This window comes from Callorhinus ursinus, unplaced genomic scaffold (assembly GCF_003265705.2).
Source record: "Callorhinus ursinus isolate GAN/ISIS: 27379988/994484 unplaced genomic scaffold, GSC_fseal_2.0 scaffold57, whole genome shotgun sequence".
Lineage (NCBI taxonomy): Eukaryota > Metazoa > Chordata > Mammalia > Carnivora > Otariidae > Callorhinus > Callorhinus ursinus.
In genome coordinates this window covers 7,475,766-7,491,225 of record NW_027397119.1, presented here as the reverse complement: position 1 = coordinate 7,491,225, position 15,460 = coordinate 7,475,766, and the positions used below count along the sequence as shown (strand labels likewise).

The window sequence follows — 15,460 nt, the reverse complement described above, 5'->3', positions numbered from 1 at the left end:
GCTTGATCCTGGGACCCTGGTATCATGACCTGAGCTGAAGGCAGACGTTTAACCAACTGAGCCACCCAGGCGCCCTGAACAAAGCATTTATTTTAGGGACCAACATAGAAATTGTCTGCTTTTCTTTTGCCAAGCAATGACTTTTAAATGATCATTTAATGATTATTCCCCACTATTTCCCAAAAGAAAAGACATTTAACACAAAATAAATAGCCCTATGTAAAAATAAGGAGAATGTTTAAAATTAAGTATTGGGTGCCTGCGTGGCTCAGTCAGTGAAGCATCTGCCTTCGGCTCAGGTCCTGGGATCGAGCCCTGCATCGGGCTCCCTGCTCAGCCAGAAGAAGCCTGCTTCTCCCTCTACCCCTCCCCCCGCTTGTGTGCTCTCACTCTCTCTCTCACGCTCGCTCTCTCTCTCAAATAAAGTCTTTAAAAAACAAAACTGAGGAGACACTGACATTTAAAAAAGTAATAATAAAATAAAATTGAGTATCATTTTGTGAGAAGCGCATGACATGATTCTGCTTTTTTTCCCCTCATTTCACCACAGCTGGGTGAACCTTGTCATGGCTGTTGGAAACTGACTGGCATTTGGGGACTACTGCCCTGGGGTACACCATCCTCGCCAGTGCCATGGCAACAGGATGGGGCTTGCTGAGGCCTCGTGACCTTTCCTTCTGACCCGTTCCTTTCACAGAGAAGGTTGTGGAAGCTCTGACAGCCGCCATCTTGGACCTGGTGGAGCTATACTGCAGCACGTTCGATGCGGACTTCCAGACGGCCGTGCATGGGAGCCGCAAGCACGATCTGGTCCAGGAGGCCTGCCATTTCTCTGGGCCCCTGGCCTTCACTGTCTATGCCACCCACCGCATCCCCATCACCTGGGCTACCAGGTGAGCCCAGGGCTGAATGTCCTCTAAGGGAGCGAGCGGAGTTTGACTTTCAGATGGCTTCTCCCTGTCTGTGTGCAACCCCACTGTCCTGAGTGGACGGTCTGAGGCATTGTGGTTCACCAAATGCCTGATGGTGGGGGACTGTGGGCAGGGACATCCCAAGGAGAGGCAGGAGGTCCCCTGGGATCAGAGAGGAGGCTGCAGTGGTCAGATCCTCCCAGGCCCTCTCAGAGCTGGTTGCATTGGCATCCCTGCCCCCCACCCGTCCCAGGCCAGCTGATGGAGACACTGCGACAGATGGCGGCTTCCCAGATTGAGTGCCTGCCCCGAGGCCAATGACTGCACTTCCCTGCAGATGCACAATGGGAGGGGGGTGGGGAGGTGGGAGATGACCCTTTGTCGGGAGTTCCCTAGGCCTGCACGGGTGGGTGGAGGGGGAGCCTTCATTTGGTAATCCTCAGCTCCTCCGCCTGGTCCCTGGCATCCAGGGCCTGGGGGAAAAGGCATTTGGCTCCACCTCCCTCCTTTCCGGACACCCCCCCTTCCCCCTCTCTTTTTGTTCCTCACTTAATGTATTCCTCTGGGCCATTGGCGGAGAACAAAGGAGGCAGCCTGGGAAACCAGGGCCTTCTCTGACCTCTTCTGTCAGGCACCTGTCACGAGCCACAGGGACCCCCATGTGTTGGCATTCACGTCGGCATATGTCGATTTCACCCCCCCCCACCCTTGTTGCTTGTGCATGCGCACACAGTTACCCACCAACTGTAAGGAGGCGGCTGCACGGGCTGGTCCCCAATAAAGAAGGGAGGAAAAAACGGTGGGCCCAGCATGGAGCCTGGAGGTGGGCGGAGGGATCCAGATCCATTTGCTTCTCCTGAAGCTTTCTCAAATCCAGTTTGACTGTCCTGTCCGGTGACCCCATGCTGTAGCCCCCAGGGAACAGGGAGGAGTCTTCACAGGAGAAATGGAGCTTGGCGTAGGCTGGGTGACTGTGATGGGGTTTGGAAGCTGAGCGTCCTTCCTCTCTTTCTGTTGCAGCTATGAAGATTTCTACCTCTCCTGCTCCCTCAGCCATGGCGGGAAGGAACTATGCAGCCCCCTGTACACCCGAAGGGCTCACTTTTCCAAGTACCTCTTCCACCTCATCATCTGGGACCAGCAGTAAGCCCTCCCCCTGGGCCCTGGGCCGCCCCTGCAGACCCCGCAGAGGGGCCCACACCTGCAGTAAACCAGGCTCCACCATGAACCCTACCTACACAGACCCTCAGCCTCTTGAGTCTCCGCTTCCTTAACCCTTAGCTGGGGTCAAGTACCATTTCTAATGCACAAAGGCTCTCTCTGTAAACCGTAAAGGATCATATAAAAGTTAGTGGTTGGCTTTCATAATAATTCATCGTCCTGATCTTGTCTCCCTTTTAAGGTTTAACTAGTTTGAGGGATTCTCATCCTCTCCCTTCTTCCCAAAGTTTCCATCTAATAGGGAGAGGAGCTGTGCTTTTTTTCCTTGTAGGTGGGAAAGGGGAGGTTGTCTAAAGGAAAGAAGAGTGGGCTGGGAGCCACAGGAATAGGCCTCTCTTTCTAGCTCTGTCTCTAGTCCTACATTCTCTTTGGCCTCTCTGTGCCTCAAACTGTAAAATGGGGCCATTTGTTTAATTCAGAGGCCGTTGTGGCATTGAAATGAGATAGAGTATAAATATAAGTAGGAAACCACAAGCACAGGATGGTATTAATCAGCATTTATTGACCAGCGTTTGCTGTCGGGAAGGTAGGCGTCTGCCAGGCAGGGCAGGAGGGAAATGGAGGCAAGCACGTGTCGGGGGGATGCACTGCAGGTGTGTGCCCGCCCTGTGCCCTTTCTGTGCTGCGCCCTGCCCTCCCTCCAGACTGCCAGAAAGCCCCTTGTTTGCTGCCCCCAGCTTCACTTCCCCAGACTGGCTGTGTCTGAGTCCTTATTTGCAGAGCAGAACTGGAACTTCAATATTTGGAGTGCAGATTAGAGGCCGAACAGGGTCCTCGGGGAGGCCAAGTTTGCCAAAATAGGCCGAGGCAGAGTCTGTGCAAACACTGCAAGAGGTGGGGTATTTAACAGACGGACAGCTGGGAAGGCAGGCCCTTCTCCCGTCTTCACACCTGTGTAAGTTACAGAGCAGTAAAGCGGTACATAAAGCTTTTCATCGAACAACCACCAGGGCAGGAGAGACTCTTTGGAGGCAGGGGATGGCTGCCTCCAACGGCTTTGGAGTTTTACCATCGCCTTCCGCCCCGCGGGCCTCGATGAATACTGCTGCCAAGGGGGTCATGCTATCCAGTGCTCCAGCCCGGGCAGACCCCACAACATTGGCCCGAGCCTCTCTTCCCGTAGAGTCTCAGCGGCATAGAGCCTGGCCTGGCCTGCCCTGCCGCGGCCTGCCTGCTCTGTGGGTCTCCTTCCACACCCTGTCTTAGATTCAGCCTCGAATCCCAAAGGGCTGGTCCCTGCCTAGAGCCCTGTGGAGATTTCCTCTCCGTGCTCCCCATCCCCATGCCCCACAGAGGCTCATGGCACCTTCATGGTCAGGATCACGGCATCTGGGAGAAGACGCTACAGTGTAGGGTTCAGAGCATGGGCTTGGGCGCACTCACCCTAACTGTAGGTGGAACCTTGGGAAGTAATTGGGCCTCACTTGTAGGGCCGTTGGAGAACTCCTGGGACGTTGCAAGTAAAGTGCATGGTACAGTAGCCAGCGTGTGATAAATGCTTTCCTCTTCATCCTTGTCATCTTTTTAGCTGGGGGAGCCTTCTCAGTTCCGGTTTCCCTGTTCCAAGTGACTGACACGGTGACTGGTACACGGAGATATTTGTGCATGCAAATCCTATTTGCATAGCCCGGTTCCAGTGCAGAAGCCTTAGTGTCACGTAGCAAAAAGCACACAGTGTGTACACACATCACACAAGTGAAGCTGTGTTCCGCTCTCCGCTGAGGAGGCACCCAGGGGTCGAGGTGTTGCGAGTAGCAAAACCAGGACTGGAACCGGCACATCCCAGGAGTCCTTCCTGGAGGAGGTGGCCCTTGTGATGTGACCTTGAGGAATGGCTGCAGAGGGAAGGAGAGGGGTTTCGCAGGCAGGGAGGAGGTTCAGGCTGCAGTCAATATACTGGTTATCCTGCCAGGCCCCGGATGATGGTCTGTGGGAGAGGTTTGGGAATGCTAGATGAACTCGAGGACTGAGGAGAAGGGGATCCTGGCTGTTTCTAGGGGTTGTGGCTTCCTATTCTCTTTGCCTCCGGATGCACAGCCAGAAGCCTCTTCTGGGCTGACCAGAGAGGGGTCAGCACCAGCCCCCTCTCCGCTTTGCTGTGGGGTCAGCTGACTGTCCTGCCGCCGCAGTACCGGGATCAGCTCACTCTCAAAATAGGCCCAGCGGCCGCGCTCTGCCATCCGCTAGCCAAGCCCGGGCCTTGCATGTCTGCTGGCTGCTGGAGGGGCCCTAATTATAGCCGTGGGCCCCCAGGGCACGGGCAGCTGGGACAGCAGGGCTCTGCCAGTCTCTGGCAGGTGGGAGAGAGTGCCTCGCTTAGGTGGAGATTTTCCTGCAGGAGTGAGGGGCAGCAGTGGAGGGAGGCTGCTTGATCGGGCCCCTCGGAACCTTGGGGGTGGCCGCCCTGCCTCTGTGCCCTCTGGCATAGAAACTGCCCTGGGCTGGCCAGGAGGGCGTGACAGTGTGGACTTTGGCCCAGGGACAGCTTCCCCAAAAGGTAATGTGGGTCCTCCCTCGCTTTCCACAGCTCCCCTCCTCTCTCCCTCACCCCACCCCAGCTCCTTTCCCTGAACTTGGAGGGAGTGGCTGGGCGTGATCTGGGCAGAGGAGCCCCGAGAGAACACATCTGGACTGGGGTAGTGGCGAGGCTTACGTGTCTCAGTTCTTATCATCGCTGGCCAGTTTGCTTGCTCTCCCCCCAGGGACTTTGGGAAGCCCCTTCTCTTTATCCCTTTGGTTTTGAAAATGTTTTTGGGGTGAGAACAGACCATGTTGTGCCCTGGGGTTTGAGAGAAGAAGGGGACAGGAGAGGACAGACAGGTGGGAGGACTACTGGGGGAGGGTGGCCTGAGGGCAAAGAACACCCCGCTGCTGCTTCCCCCCTGCCTTTTCAGCCTGGTAAGTGGGGGAGGGACGAGGAGTGTCAAGAGGCGCAGCTTCTTGGTGACTCTCTGCAGAAATCCTGAGACGGGGGCCTTGTGGCTTAACCATGGGACCTGTAGTCATCTGAACTCTGAGGTGGCTCTGGCTACCCAAGTTCTGTCTGGTCACCGCGGGTGGCCTCCAAATCCGGATGTTAGGCACACTCTCCTGAGAGGCTGCAAAGACAGCACAGTGTGCTTCTGGGCGCATCCAGGGGAGCTTGCGCCTACCGTCTGGGACCTGTCCTGGTTCCAGGCTTCCCCAGGGAGCGCATCTGATATCCCGAGAGGCAGGTCGAGTTCTCAGCCTCCGCTCGACTTCCTGGGCCACCTTCCTGTCCTGGTTCCAGGCTTCCCCAGGGAGCGCACCTGAGATCCCGAGAGGCAGGTCGAGTTCTCAGCCTCCGCTCGACTTCCTGGGCCACTTCCTGCCCCTTGACGCCACAAGGGTGGCACCTCCTGACTTGGTTTCTTGTCCTCCCCAGGATCTGCTTCCCTGTGCAGGTGAACCGGCTGCCTCGGGAGACCCTGCTGTGTGCCACACTCTACGCTCTGCCCATCCCCTTGCCTGGGAGCTCCTCGGAGGCCAATAAGCAGCGGCGTTTGCCGGAAGCCCTGGGCTGGGTCACTACCCCACTCTTCAACTTCAGGCAGTACGTGGTTCCCACGCCAGTGGCTTCTTGGCCTTGGAAGGGAAGGAGGGTGATGGAGAGAGGGGCCTGGTGCTGCACTGGCCAGTGCCCCTTGGGACAGTTGGCCATGTGGGGCTCACCCACAGAGTCCAGAGGGCCCTAGCTGGGGGAGCAAGGCACAGGAGTAGAGACCAGGATAGTTGATGTGACCAAGAGCTTCTGGGCAGGACGGGGCCGGGGGTGGTACGTGCATGTGTGGAAACAGAGTGCTTGGGTAATGTCATCTGGCCCTGTAATTGGAGGGCCTTAGAGGTCATCTAGTCCACCTCTCTGCCTCATGGGGCATCCCCACCACCAGGTCATTCAGAGGCTTCCTGGAGGGGGTGTGCTTTTATAGGACCTGGAAGAAGGAAGAGCCTATGGTCTAAGAGAAGAATGACCGACTTGGGTGGTGGCTTCAAAGGCAGATTTTTGGATGGGGGAGCAGGAGGAAAACCATTGTTGGCTCATTCCCCTCCCCTCCATTCTCCTTAGAGTCCTGACCTGTGGTCGGAAGCTTCTGGGCTTATGGCCAGCAACACAGGAAAACCCCAGTGCCCGTTGGAGCGCACCTAATTTCCACCAGCCAGATAGCGTCATCCTGCAGGTGAGACCCCAGCCCCAGGACCCTCCCTGCTATCCGCTGCTCAGGACTGCCCAAGAGCCAGCTCCGAGTTTTCGGCCTGGAGGTTTGGGCTAGGAAGTAAGAGAAATCGCTGACACGTTGGGCACAGGGCCCTGATGTGATGGGAGCAAATGGGTGAATTTGGTTGGACCCGGGGTGGGAGGGTGAGTTCTGTGGAATCTGTGTGCCATCTTCTGGGGGTTAACTTTGATTTCAAGGAGGCCGAAGGCAGGGCCTGAGCACCTGCACACAGCACCCCCCCTCCCCCGCCCCGGGGCTCAGCCACTTTGAGTCCTTTGTATTGAGCCCATGTATTACTGAGTCTGATAAAATTTGAGCTGTCCCCTCTTGGGGCCTGAGGGAAAGCCCCCGGTGCAGCCAGCCACCCAGTTGGCTCCCAGAGTGGACCCACCCTCTGGGGAGAGGAGGAGCTGGTCAAGCCCAAGGTCTAGTTACTTGTTTCTGGCTCCCCTTATGATCATGAGATGCTTTGGTATGGAATCTGGAATATCAAAGTGGACATAGCATGAAATAGAATGATACAGAATGAAAGCTCCAGAGGCAGGCGTTTTTGTCTCTCTTAATTAACCAGACTGAATGCCCAGGACCTAGAACATTGCTTGGCAACGTATCAGGGTTCAATAAACATTTGTTGATTGAGGGAACATAGGACCCACTCCGCTCTGATACCCGGCTTCAGAGGATGAGGATCATAGAGCAAGGGGACCCAGGGCCACAGGGTTGAGAGTCGGTAGGGCCCTCACCTGGCATGTGGTCCCACTTCCCATCAGGCAGCAGTGCCTTCCAGGGCCACCCCTGAAGGTACTGTGGGTCCTCCCTCTTGGAGGCTCCCAGTGGCTCAGCCTGGTGACACGTCTGTTCAAAGTTCTGGCCTGGGGCCGCCCCCTCCCCTGGCTACATCTCCCCCCAACCTCTCTCTCACTTGCCTAGTTCTTCTCTTGCTCTGTTTTCTTCTAATTTTTTGCTGGAAGTGACAATTGGAAGGGGCTTTCCCCAGAGTCCCAAGTTCCCACCAAGTCCAACAGGGGTATTTTACAAGCAACCTTGCAGGGAAGGAAGGGAGGGAGGGAGAAAGGCAGGACCTCCGGCCTGAGACAGAGGTGCTGGAGAGCCGGGAAGGTGGCGGCTCACCTTCTCACTCGCTCACCTGCCTGTCCTCTCACCCCACTTCCCTGACGCTATCCCCCAGATCGACTTCCCCACCTCAGCCTTCGACATCAAGTTCACCAGCCCCCCTGGAGACAAGTTCAGCCCCCGCTATGTGTTTGGCAGCCTCCGGGAGGAAGACCAACGTGTGCTTAAGAACATCATGCAGAAGGAGTCCTTGTACTGGTGAGGCCCGGGGCTTTCCACACGTGTGGCTCAGGCCCCAGGCTGTCTGACCTCTCACCTGCCAGCTCCAGGTTCCCGCCCTGCTGCTTTGGGAGTAGAGGTGCGATGGGGTGGGCATTGCCACCGAGGCAGGACGCAGTGGAGAGATGGCTCTGCTGGGGCAGCCTCCAGGCTTCTTCTCCTGAGCTGACACTATGCAGAGCGGAGAGACCGGGGTCAGGAGATTGATTGGATCTAGGAATGCCATCCCCACAATGGGGACCTGGCCCAGACTCGGCTTGCCAGAGGACCCACACCCCAGATATGCTGTCTACTACTTGCTATCCATGGAGGCAGCTGGTTCCTGTCCTTACCACCCTCCCCCACCTCTGCTCCTTCCACACCCACAGCCTTTGCATTTCTCTGGCCCTCACTTTCCAAAGGATCAGGTGTCAGGGCAGGGTGGCAGCTCTCAAGGGTAAGCAAGTCCAAGCTGATGTCATCCTTGGGGCCGCTTCTCTTACCAGGATTGGAGGGGGAGGGGAACTGGAGGAGCTGGTGGGATGGGGGCTCCTGCCCTGCCTGCTCATGTGTGTGTGTGTGTGTGTGTGTGTGTGTGTGTGTGTGTGTGTGTTTTGAGGGGGGCAAGGGAGACGGGGCTCATCTCTCCCTCATATCCCACCCACCCAAGGAGCCAGAGTAGCTGAGTGACTACAGATCCCCCTGCCCGCACTCCTCTGCTGACCCCTTGCTTCATTAGCCCCTCAGCTCCCTTCTGCCATTAGACACCTGATCTCAGGCAAGGCTTAATTAGCTGTGGCTTCTATAAAACCTCCAGCTGGCCCCGGGAAGCCGCAGAGGCTTCTCAGCCATCCAGACCCGGACATGTGGGGACCACTGCCCTCTGGTGGCTCATCTTGAGAGTGGTGCTCTAAGGGCATTGGCAGGAGGGGTGGCAGATTGGGTGCCCTTGACCTGCGCATTCTGCCTCAGTCTGAGCTGTCCTGAGATGTCGGCATCAAAGATAAGATTTGGGCCCTGGTGCCCAAACGTTGCTTCACACATTGCAGTCACCTGGGGATCTTTTAAAAATACCAATGCCTGGTTTCCCCAGACGTCCTGACTCGATTGGTGTCGGTGTGGCCCGGGCATGGGGACTTTATAAACCTCCCCAGGTATTTGTAATGTGCAGCAAAGTTTGGGAACCACTGAACTGGAGAATGTGTAGCATTCTTTTGGAGAGTAAGTACCCTAACCTGTGGCTGACAGTGCTCTCGCCCACCTCCCCTGCAACCCCCACCCGCAGGCTCACCGAGGCCGACAAGAAGCGCCTGTGGGAGAAGCGATACTATTGCCATTTGGAGGTGAACTCCCTCCCCCTGGTGCTCGCCAGCGCCCCCAGCTGGGAGTGGGCTTGCTTGCCCGACATCTATGCTCTCCTGAAGCAGTGGACCCACATGAATCACCAGGATGCCCTGGGGCTCCTGCATGCCACGTGAGTTGTAACACCCACCTTTCCTTGACCACGAGTCCTTCCAGAAGCCAAGGCTTGGCACTGCCCACCGCTAGCCTGAGACAGCCCTGGGGAAAATGGTAAAGTGGGTTAGGAAATTCAGGGCATCTTCACTTCTTTTTTGCTTTTTCTTTGCCTCCTTTCCCCACAGTGTGACATTAGGAACATTTTCCAAGCGTACTTGGAAACCGAAAACTTTACAGTGAGCATCCATGTACCCACTACCTAGATTCTAACCATTTTAACTATTTGCTATATTTGCTTTCTTGCGTGTTTTTCCCTCTATCCAACCTTCAACCCATCGTGTTTTTTTAATACATTTCAGTGTAAGTTGCAAACATCATACCTCCCTCTAAATACATCAGCGTATGTATATCATTAACTAGAACTCAATGTTTGTTCGTTTTTTCTTTTGAGGCAAAATTTACATATAAGGAAATGCCTATGGCTTACCTGTATGTTGGCTGAGTCTTAACACGTGCACACCCCTGGGTGACCCAAACCTTACCACTGAGTTCGACTTTAACAGTCTTCTCTTCCCTCTTCCCCTCGGAAGGGTTCTCTGGGGACATGCTCCTCCCAGTTTCAGACCCCCGGGGCTGCATTTTCCAGATGGTACCCAGTATTTTTGGCTTCTTTCTTGCTGCTCTTGGTAATTAAACTGTACGTGAACCATGTGTCTCGCCTTCAGGACTTTTTGAGACCACATTTTTGCTAATCTCTGCTCAACTAAACTCTGCCATTGGGTACTGGCTTATATAAAACTCCATGATTCTCTATTCTTCACCTGGCTGGCTTTGCATTAAAGGATGGTACCATCATGTTTTAATCCACATAAGGGCTCTTCGGTGACAGGAATTTCTAGCACAGTGGGAGTTGAGGAAAAGATTTTCAGGAATGGGGTTGAAGACTTTGTCCAGTTTTCTTTAACTCATACAAGGAATGGAAGTGGCCACTGTCCTGTTCCTCCGTGACCCCATGCCAGCTCTGACCAGGGGACAGGGCCATTCTTAAGGGTTGCTATCCAGACAAGGAGCTAAGGATTCTTCTGGTGGCTTTGGCAGACTCTGAGGGACCTTGCCTTTTCTCCACCCGTGTCTCTGAAGCCCAGCTGTGAGGGTGCTGGCTCACTCCTGGGCTGCAGAGCCTGCAGCTGGGGTGTCAGGGGGCTGGGCTCTGTTTTGCAGCTTCCCGGACCAGGAGGTGCGAAGGATGGCCGTCCAGTGGATTGGCTCGCTGTCGGACGCTGAGCTCCTCGACTACTTGCCTCAGCTTGTGCAGGTGAGCGGACCAGCCTTCCCTCCAGTTCTGAGGATCTGTCCCCCGGCCCCAAGTCTGTGTGCATTCTCCTTGTAGAGCCCAGGGTCCCCGGTGGGATAGTGGCAGGTGTAGCTGACAGGCAGGCCATATAACCTTCTCTTTCCCCTAAACAGGCCCTGAAGTACGAGTGTTACCTGGATAGCCCCTTGGTGCGCTTCCTCCTGAAACGAGCCGTCTCTGACTTGAGAGTGACTCACTACTTCTTCTGGTAAGCCACGTGTGGAGAGGTGGCAGGCAAACATGCGTCCTCGGATCAGGAGTATTTTACTCTTTGGTGGGCAAGGATGGGGAGCTGAATCGTCGGGGTTCCAGGACGTTGCTGACTTACCGTGTGGCTGCAGGCTAGCACTGTTCCCTCCCCTGGGAGGGGGGTCAGTCCCCAGGGGACAGTGAGCATCTTCCCTGGCCCTCCTTTCCATCTGCACTCAGCAGAGATAGAAAGGAGAAGGGAGCCACAGAGGGGCTTTGAGCTCTAAATAAAGGCAGAGCGGGCACAGACTGGGATCCAGGTGAACACCTCTGTGTGAGCTATGCATACAGAGTCTGTTTTTCCCTCCCGGGCTTGGGAGGGGTTTTCCAGGGAGTTGGAAAAGCATCTGACCCCTCCCTGCCATTCCACACACCCTTGCTGGTGATCCCAAGTGTCCCGACCTACCCCCACTTTGCCTTGCAGGCTCCTGAAGGACGGCCTCAAAGACTCTCAGTTCAGCATCCGCTACCAGTACCTGCTGGCAGCCTTGCTGTGCTGCTGTGGCAAGGGCCTGAGAGAGGAGTTTAACCGCCAGTGCTGGCTCGTCAATACCCTGGCCAAGCTGGCCCAGCAGGTCCGAGAGGCCGCCCCATCTGCGCGGCAGGTGAGGGGGGCAGAACCGCCTCTACCTATTTCTGGTCCGGGGCTTTTGTAATCATTTGTTACAAAAAAAGTTTTGTAACTTTTGTAACCATTTGTAACCATTAATTCCTTCAACGTCCTCACTGGCAGGATGGCACTTGACCATCTCTGATTTAAGGACTGGAAGGAACTCTGTCTCTAACCTACAGGCCACAGAATGACAGTCTGCAAACTGGATACAGTTTTGGTTGGCCTGCAAAGTATTACCGTTTTGATTTAACTGTTTGCTTTAAAGGCTAAGCACATTTGTATAAGTTGTTCACTACACAAGGGCACCCAGCCAGAGAGGGCAAGTGTGGGCTGAAATCCAGTCCTACTTTGTTCAGTATGCTGTGAGCCATAGCTCAGGGCTACTGTTACCCAGAGCGGGGACCTTTACTGTTTATACAACTGGGCTGTATTAGGCCAACAGTGTTCTCGGTTACTAACATTTAAAAATTGGGAGAATTGGGGCGCCTGGGTGACTCAGATGGTTGGGCGTCTGCCTTCGGCTCAGGTCATGATTGAGCCCTGTGTCGGGCTTCCTGCTCAATGCAGAGCCTGCTTCTCCCTCTCCCTCTGCCATTCCCTCTGCTTGTGCTCTCTGGCTCTCTCTCTCTGTGTCAAATAAATAAATAAATAAATAAATAAATCTTTTAAAAAATAAAAATAAAAATTGGGAGAATTTAGGGGCACCTGGTGGCTCAGTTGGTGAAGCGTTTGCCTTTGACTCAGGGTCATGGTCCCAGGGTCCTAGGGTCGAGCCCCGCATCGGGACCCCCTGCCCAGTGGGGAGCCTGCTTCTTCCTCTGCCCCTCTCCCACACGCTCCCATCATTCATGCTGTCTGCCTCAAATAAATAAACAAAATCTTTAAAAAAAAATTGGGAGACTTTAAAGTCCAGATTGTTGGCTCTTCTTGGCAATGGCCTGAGCAGCACCGCCCCCTTGAGATGCACCTGCTCTCTCCGTTCACTGTGGCCTGCCTAGGGGTGTCATCTGCCTCACCTCTGTAAGCTGTCTGGGCTTGCTGCCCATGCATTGTCCCGGGCGCGATACCCCAGGCCAGGGTAGTTTTCCTTCTTCACGGTCTCCTGGGGGTTGTTCATACTTCTCCGATGGTGATTTTCATCCCAGCCATTACAGGGGCGCCCACCCCTGGGAGAGGCCTGGTTCTGAGTAGAGCCCATGGGCACCCCCCTCACCCGTACTCTCCTTCTCCCCTCCCTCTCAGGGGATCCTCCGCACGGGCCTGGAGGAGGTGAGGCAGTTCTTTGCCCTGATCGGCTCCTGCCGCCTGCCACTCAGCCCTAGTCTGCTGGTTAAGGGCATCGTGCCCAGGGTGAGTGACTGGTGGGTTTGGGGCTCTCGGGGCAGGGAGGGCTCAGTGGAGGCGAGGTCTTCCCACCCTGGTTATTGAGAGGAGGAAGAGAGGCATATCTGGGGCCTCTTTCCAGATCTAGTGTGTACGGACTTTTGCCTGACAGCTGTGCAAGGTGGAGGAATTGGGTCGGGGGCTGGGTAAGTGTCTCCCCTGATGACACAGGACCCAGGCTGGTGACAATGACTGTAGCTGTCATCTGTCACCACCGAGCGCCACCTCTGTGCCGCACTGTTCTGAGTGCTTGATGCCAGTCATTGCATCTTACACTCACAGCTCTTACGAAGTTGGTACTGTTGGAATCCCCATTTTACAGAGGAGTAGACTGAGGTGTCGGTGGGAGTCCTATCCTAGTAGGTTGTATGCCAAAGGCACCGAAGGCATGAGAACAGGCCCCGGAGCCAAGGCTGTAACAGACTGGCCTGGGGGAAGGAAGGAGCGTGGGCTCCTGAGGAATCTGGCAGAAACTACGAGCAGGTGGACCAGCGGCAGCAGCTTGACCCATGGTGCAGAGGCCATTTTCCTTCCTGACCCTTGTCACTACCCTCCCTCCCGTGGCAGGACTGTTCCTACTTCAACTCCAACGCTGTCCCTCTCAAGCTGTCCTTCCAAAATGTGGATCCACTGGGCGAGAACATCCGTGTCATCTTCAAGGTGAGGACACTTCACAAGCCTGGTGTGATGATGAAGGTGGTAGAGGGGAGGGGAGGAGGGGGTCGAAGGGTGGCAGGGGCAGCCCCAGGGCAGGTCTCTTGCTATTACTCTGTGCTACCATTTGCACATGTGAAAGATGATCAGGTGACCAAGGAAAGAGACTAATTCTCCGTGGCCCCAGCGGTCTAGGAACAGAATGTTGGCAGGTGTAGCGAGGCATTCACTCTTGGGATAGAGTGCTTTCTAGGAGGCAGAGCTATCCCAACAGTGAATAGATACAGTGGCGATCTGCTTGTACCCCAGGGTATTCAAGCAGAGGCTGAATGGCCGCATGGCAGCAGTGTTGAAGAGGAAATTAAGAGAACAGGTGCAGATTGGACTAGGTGAACCCTGAGGTCCATCCTAACTGATGCAAGACGTGCATGATTCTGAGAAGTAAACCGTAGTCTGAGAGCATGTAATCCAGCGGGGGAGAGGAGATGCATGGATGCCACTGTGTAATGTATATATTGGCTGTGCGTCAGTTCCAAATCCAAGGTATAAACACTCAAGTTTTAAATAAAGAGTCTTGACGATCAGGAATCTAAATTCAGTGCAGATGGGGATGTGGGGTTGAAGAAAGAACCAGAACACCGCAGGGGCAAATGTGATGGCTGGCCCACCTCTGGTCCTGTGACCTGGTGTGAGCGGAGATGGGAGGTGGGAAAACTGGGCAGTCCCCTGTCATTCTTTGGGCCACGGTGGCTCTCTTGGAGCATCTGGGGGCCAGGGGAGGCAATGGAGATGAGCTCTGTTCACTTTCTTCATCCAGTGTGGGGACGACCTTCGCCAGGACATGCTAACCCTGCAAATGATTCGCATCATGAGCAAGATCTGGGTCCAAGAGGGGCTGGACATGCGCATGGTCATTTTCCGCTGCTTCTCCACTGGCCGGGGGAGAGGTCGGTGGGGCAGGGGGGGGGGGGGACTGTGAGCAGGCAGCTGGTGTGGAGGGCACCCCTTTGCTTACTGCCCTTCTCCCCTTCCCCAGCATGAGTTCTGTACTTTTCCAGAAAAACGAAACTGGCAAGGTTATTTCAATAGAAGCCGTGGAAGGGCATTAAAAAAAGGAAGGTAGGGCAGAGAGAGAGGAACTGGAATAAAGTAAAACAGACTTGGTGACATAACCACCAGACATGTCATGTAGACTTTGGGTCCTAATTCAAACCAGCCAACTGTGAAAAGGTATATTTTGAGATAATAGGGGGAAATGTAAGTATAGACTGGGTTAAAGAATGAATGTTCATTTTTGGGGTGCAATGATCTGGTGGTTATGTCCTTGTTAGTTGTACTTGAAATATTTATGAGTGAAATGACATGTCTGGGATTTGTAAGAGGGTGCCTGGCTTGCTTAGTTGGTAGAGCTTGTGACTCTTAAGCTCAGGGTTGTGAGTTCAAGCCCCACGTTGGGCTCAGAGTTTACTTAAAAAAAAAAAAAAAAAAGATACTCCAGTAAGGAGGGAAAAAACAGGGTTGGCTGAGTAAAATAGGTAAAACTAGATCAGCAAAATGATAATTTTTGAAACTGGGTGACAGTTATGTGTGAGTTCACGATCCCATTCTCTTTATTCGTGTGTGTGTGTGTGTGTGTGTGTGTGTGTGTGTGTGTGTGTGTATAAATTGTTCATACAGGGGCACCTGGGTGGCTCAGTGGGTCAAGCATCTGCCTTCGGCTCAGGTCATGATCCCAGCGTCCTGGGACTGAGCCCCACATGGGGCTCCCTGCTCAGCAGGGAGCCTGCTTCTCCCTCCCTCTCCTCTCTCTCTCTCTCTGTCAAATAAGTCAATAAAATCTTTAAAAAAATATTCATACATATATATGAATAATTATTCATAAACCTTGTTCACACACACGTATGTCTGAAAATTCCAGTAGTAAAAGTCAGAAAGAAGGAACAGCAGTAATGAACTAGGAAGACCAAAGAGCCCCAATGTCCCAGCGTGGAATGTGAGGCTTGGGAATGGTATTCTTTCTCCTACTACCCTTTTCCCCTGATTATCA

General features: G+C 54.3%; 1 protein-coding gene across 19 annotated transcripts in view; it reads left to right on the top strand.

Annotated features, from left to right (window-relative positions):
• Positions 1–15,460, top strand: part of PIK3C2B (phosphatidylinositol-4-phosphate 3-kinase catalytic subunit type 2 beta) — an 88,974-nt gene that overhangs the window by 34,490 nt on the left and 39,024 nt on the right. For all 19 annotated transcript variants that reach the window (XR_012375851.1, XR_012375845.1, XR_012375847.1 and 16 more), the window contains 12 exons: positions 698–893; positions 1,932–2,054; positions 5,539–5,706; positions 6,220–6,331; positions 7,560–7,702; positions 8,988–9,176; positions 10,382–10,475; positions 10,628–10,722; positions 11,188–11,368; positions 12,619–12,726; positions 13,327–13,419; positions 14,231–14,360. Coding sequence is in view for 5 of the 19 variants with exons in the window: in XM_073884630.1 (XP_073740731.1) it covers positions 698–893; positions 1,932–2,054; positions 5,539–5,706; positions 6,220–6,331; positions 7,560–7,702; positions 8,988–9,176; positions 10,382–10,475; positions 10,628–10,722; positions 11,188–11,368; positions 12,619–12,726; positions 13,327–13,419; positions 14,231–14,360 (1,632 nt within the window). In the remaining 14 variants the exon portion in view is untranslated. The remainder of the gene's footprint in view (positions 1–697; positions 894–1,931; positions 2,055–5,538; positions 5,707–6,219; positions 6,332–7,559; positions 7,703–8,987; positions 9,177–10,381; positions 10,476–10,627; positions 10,723–11,187; positions 11,369–12,618; positions 12,727–13,326; positions 13,420–14,230; positions 14,361–15,460) is intronic.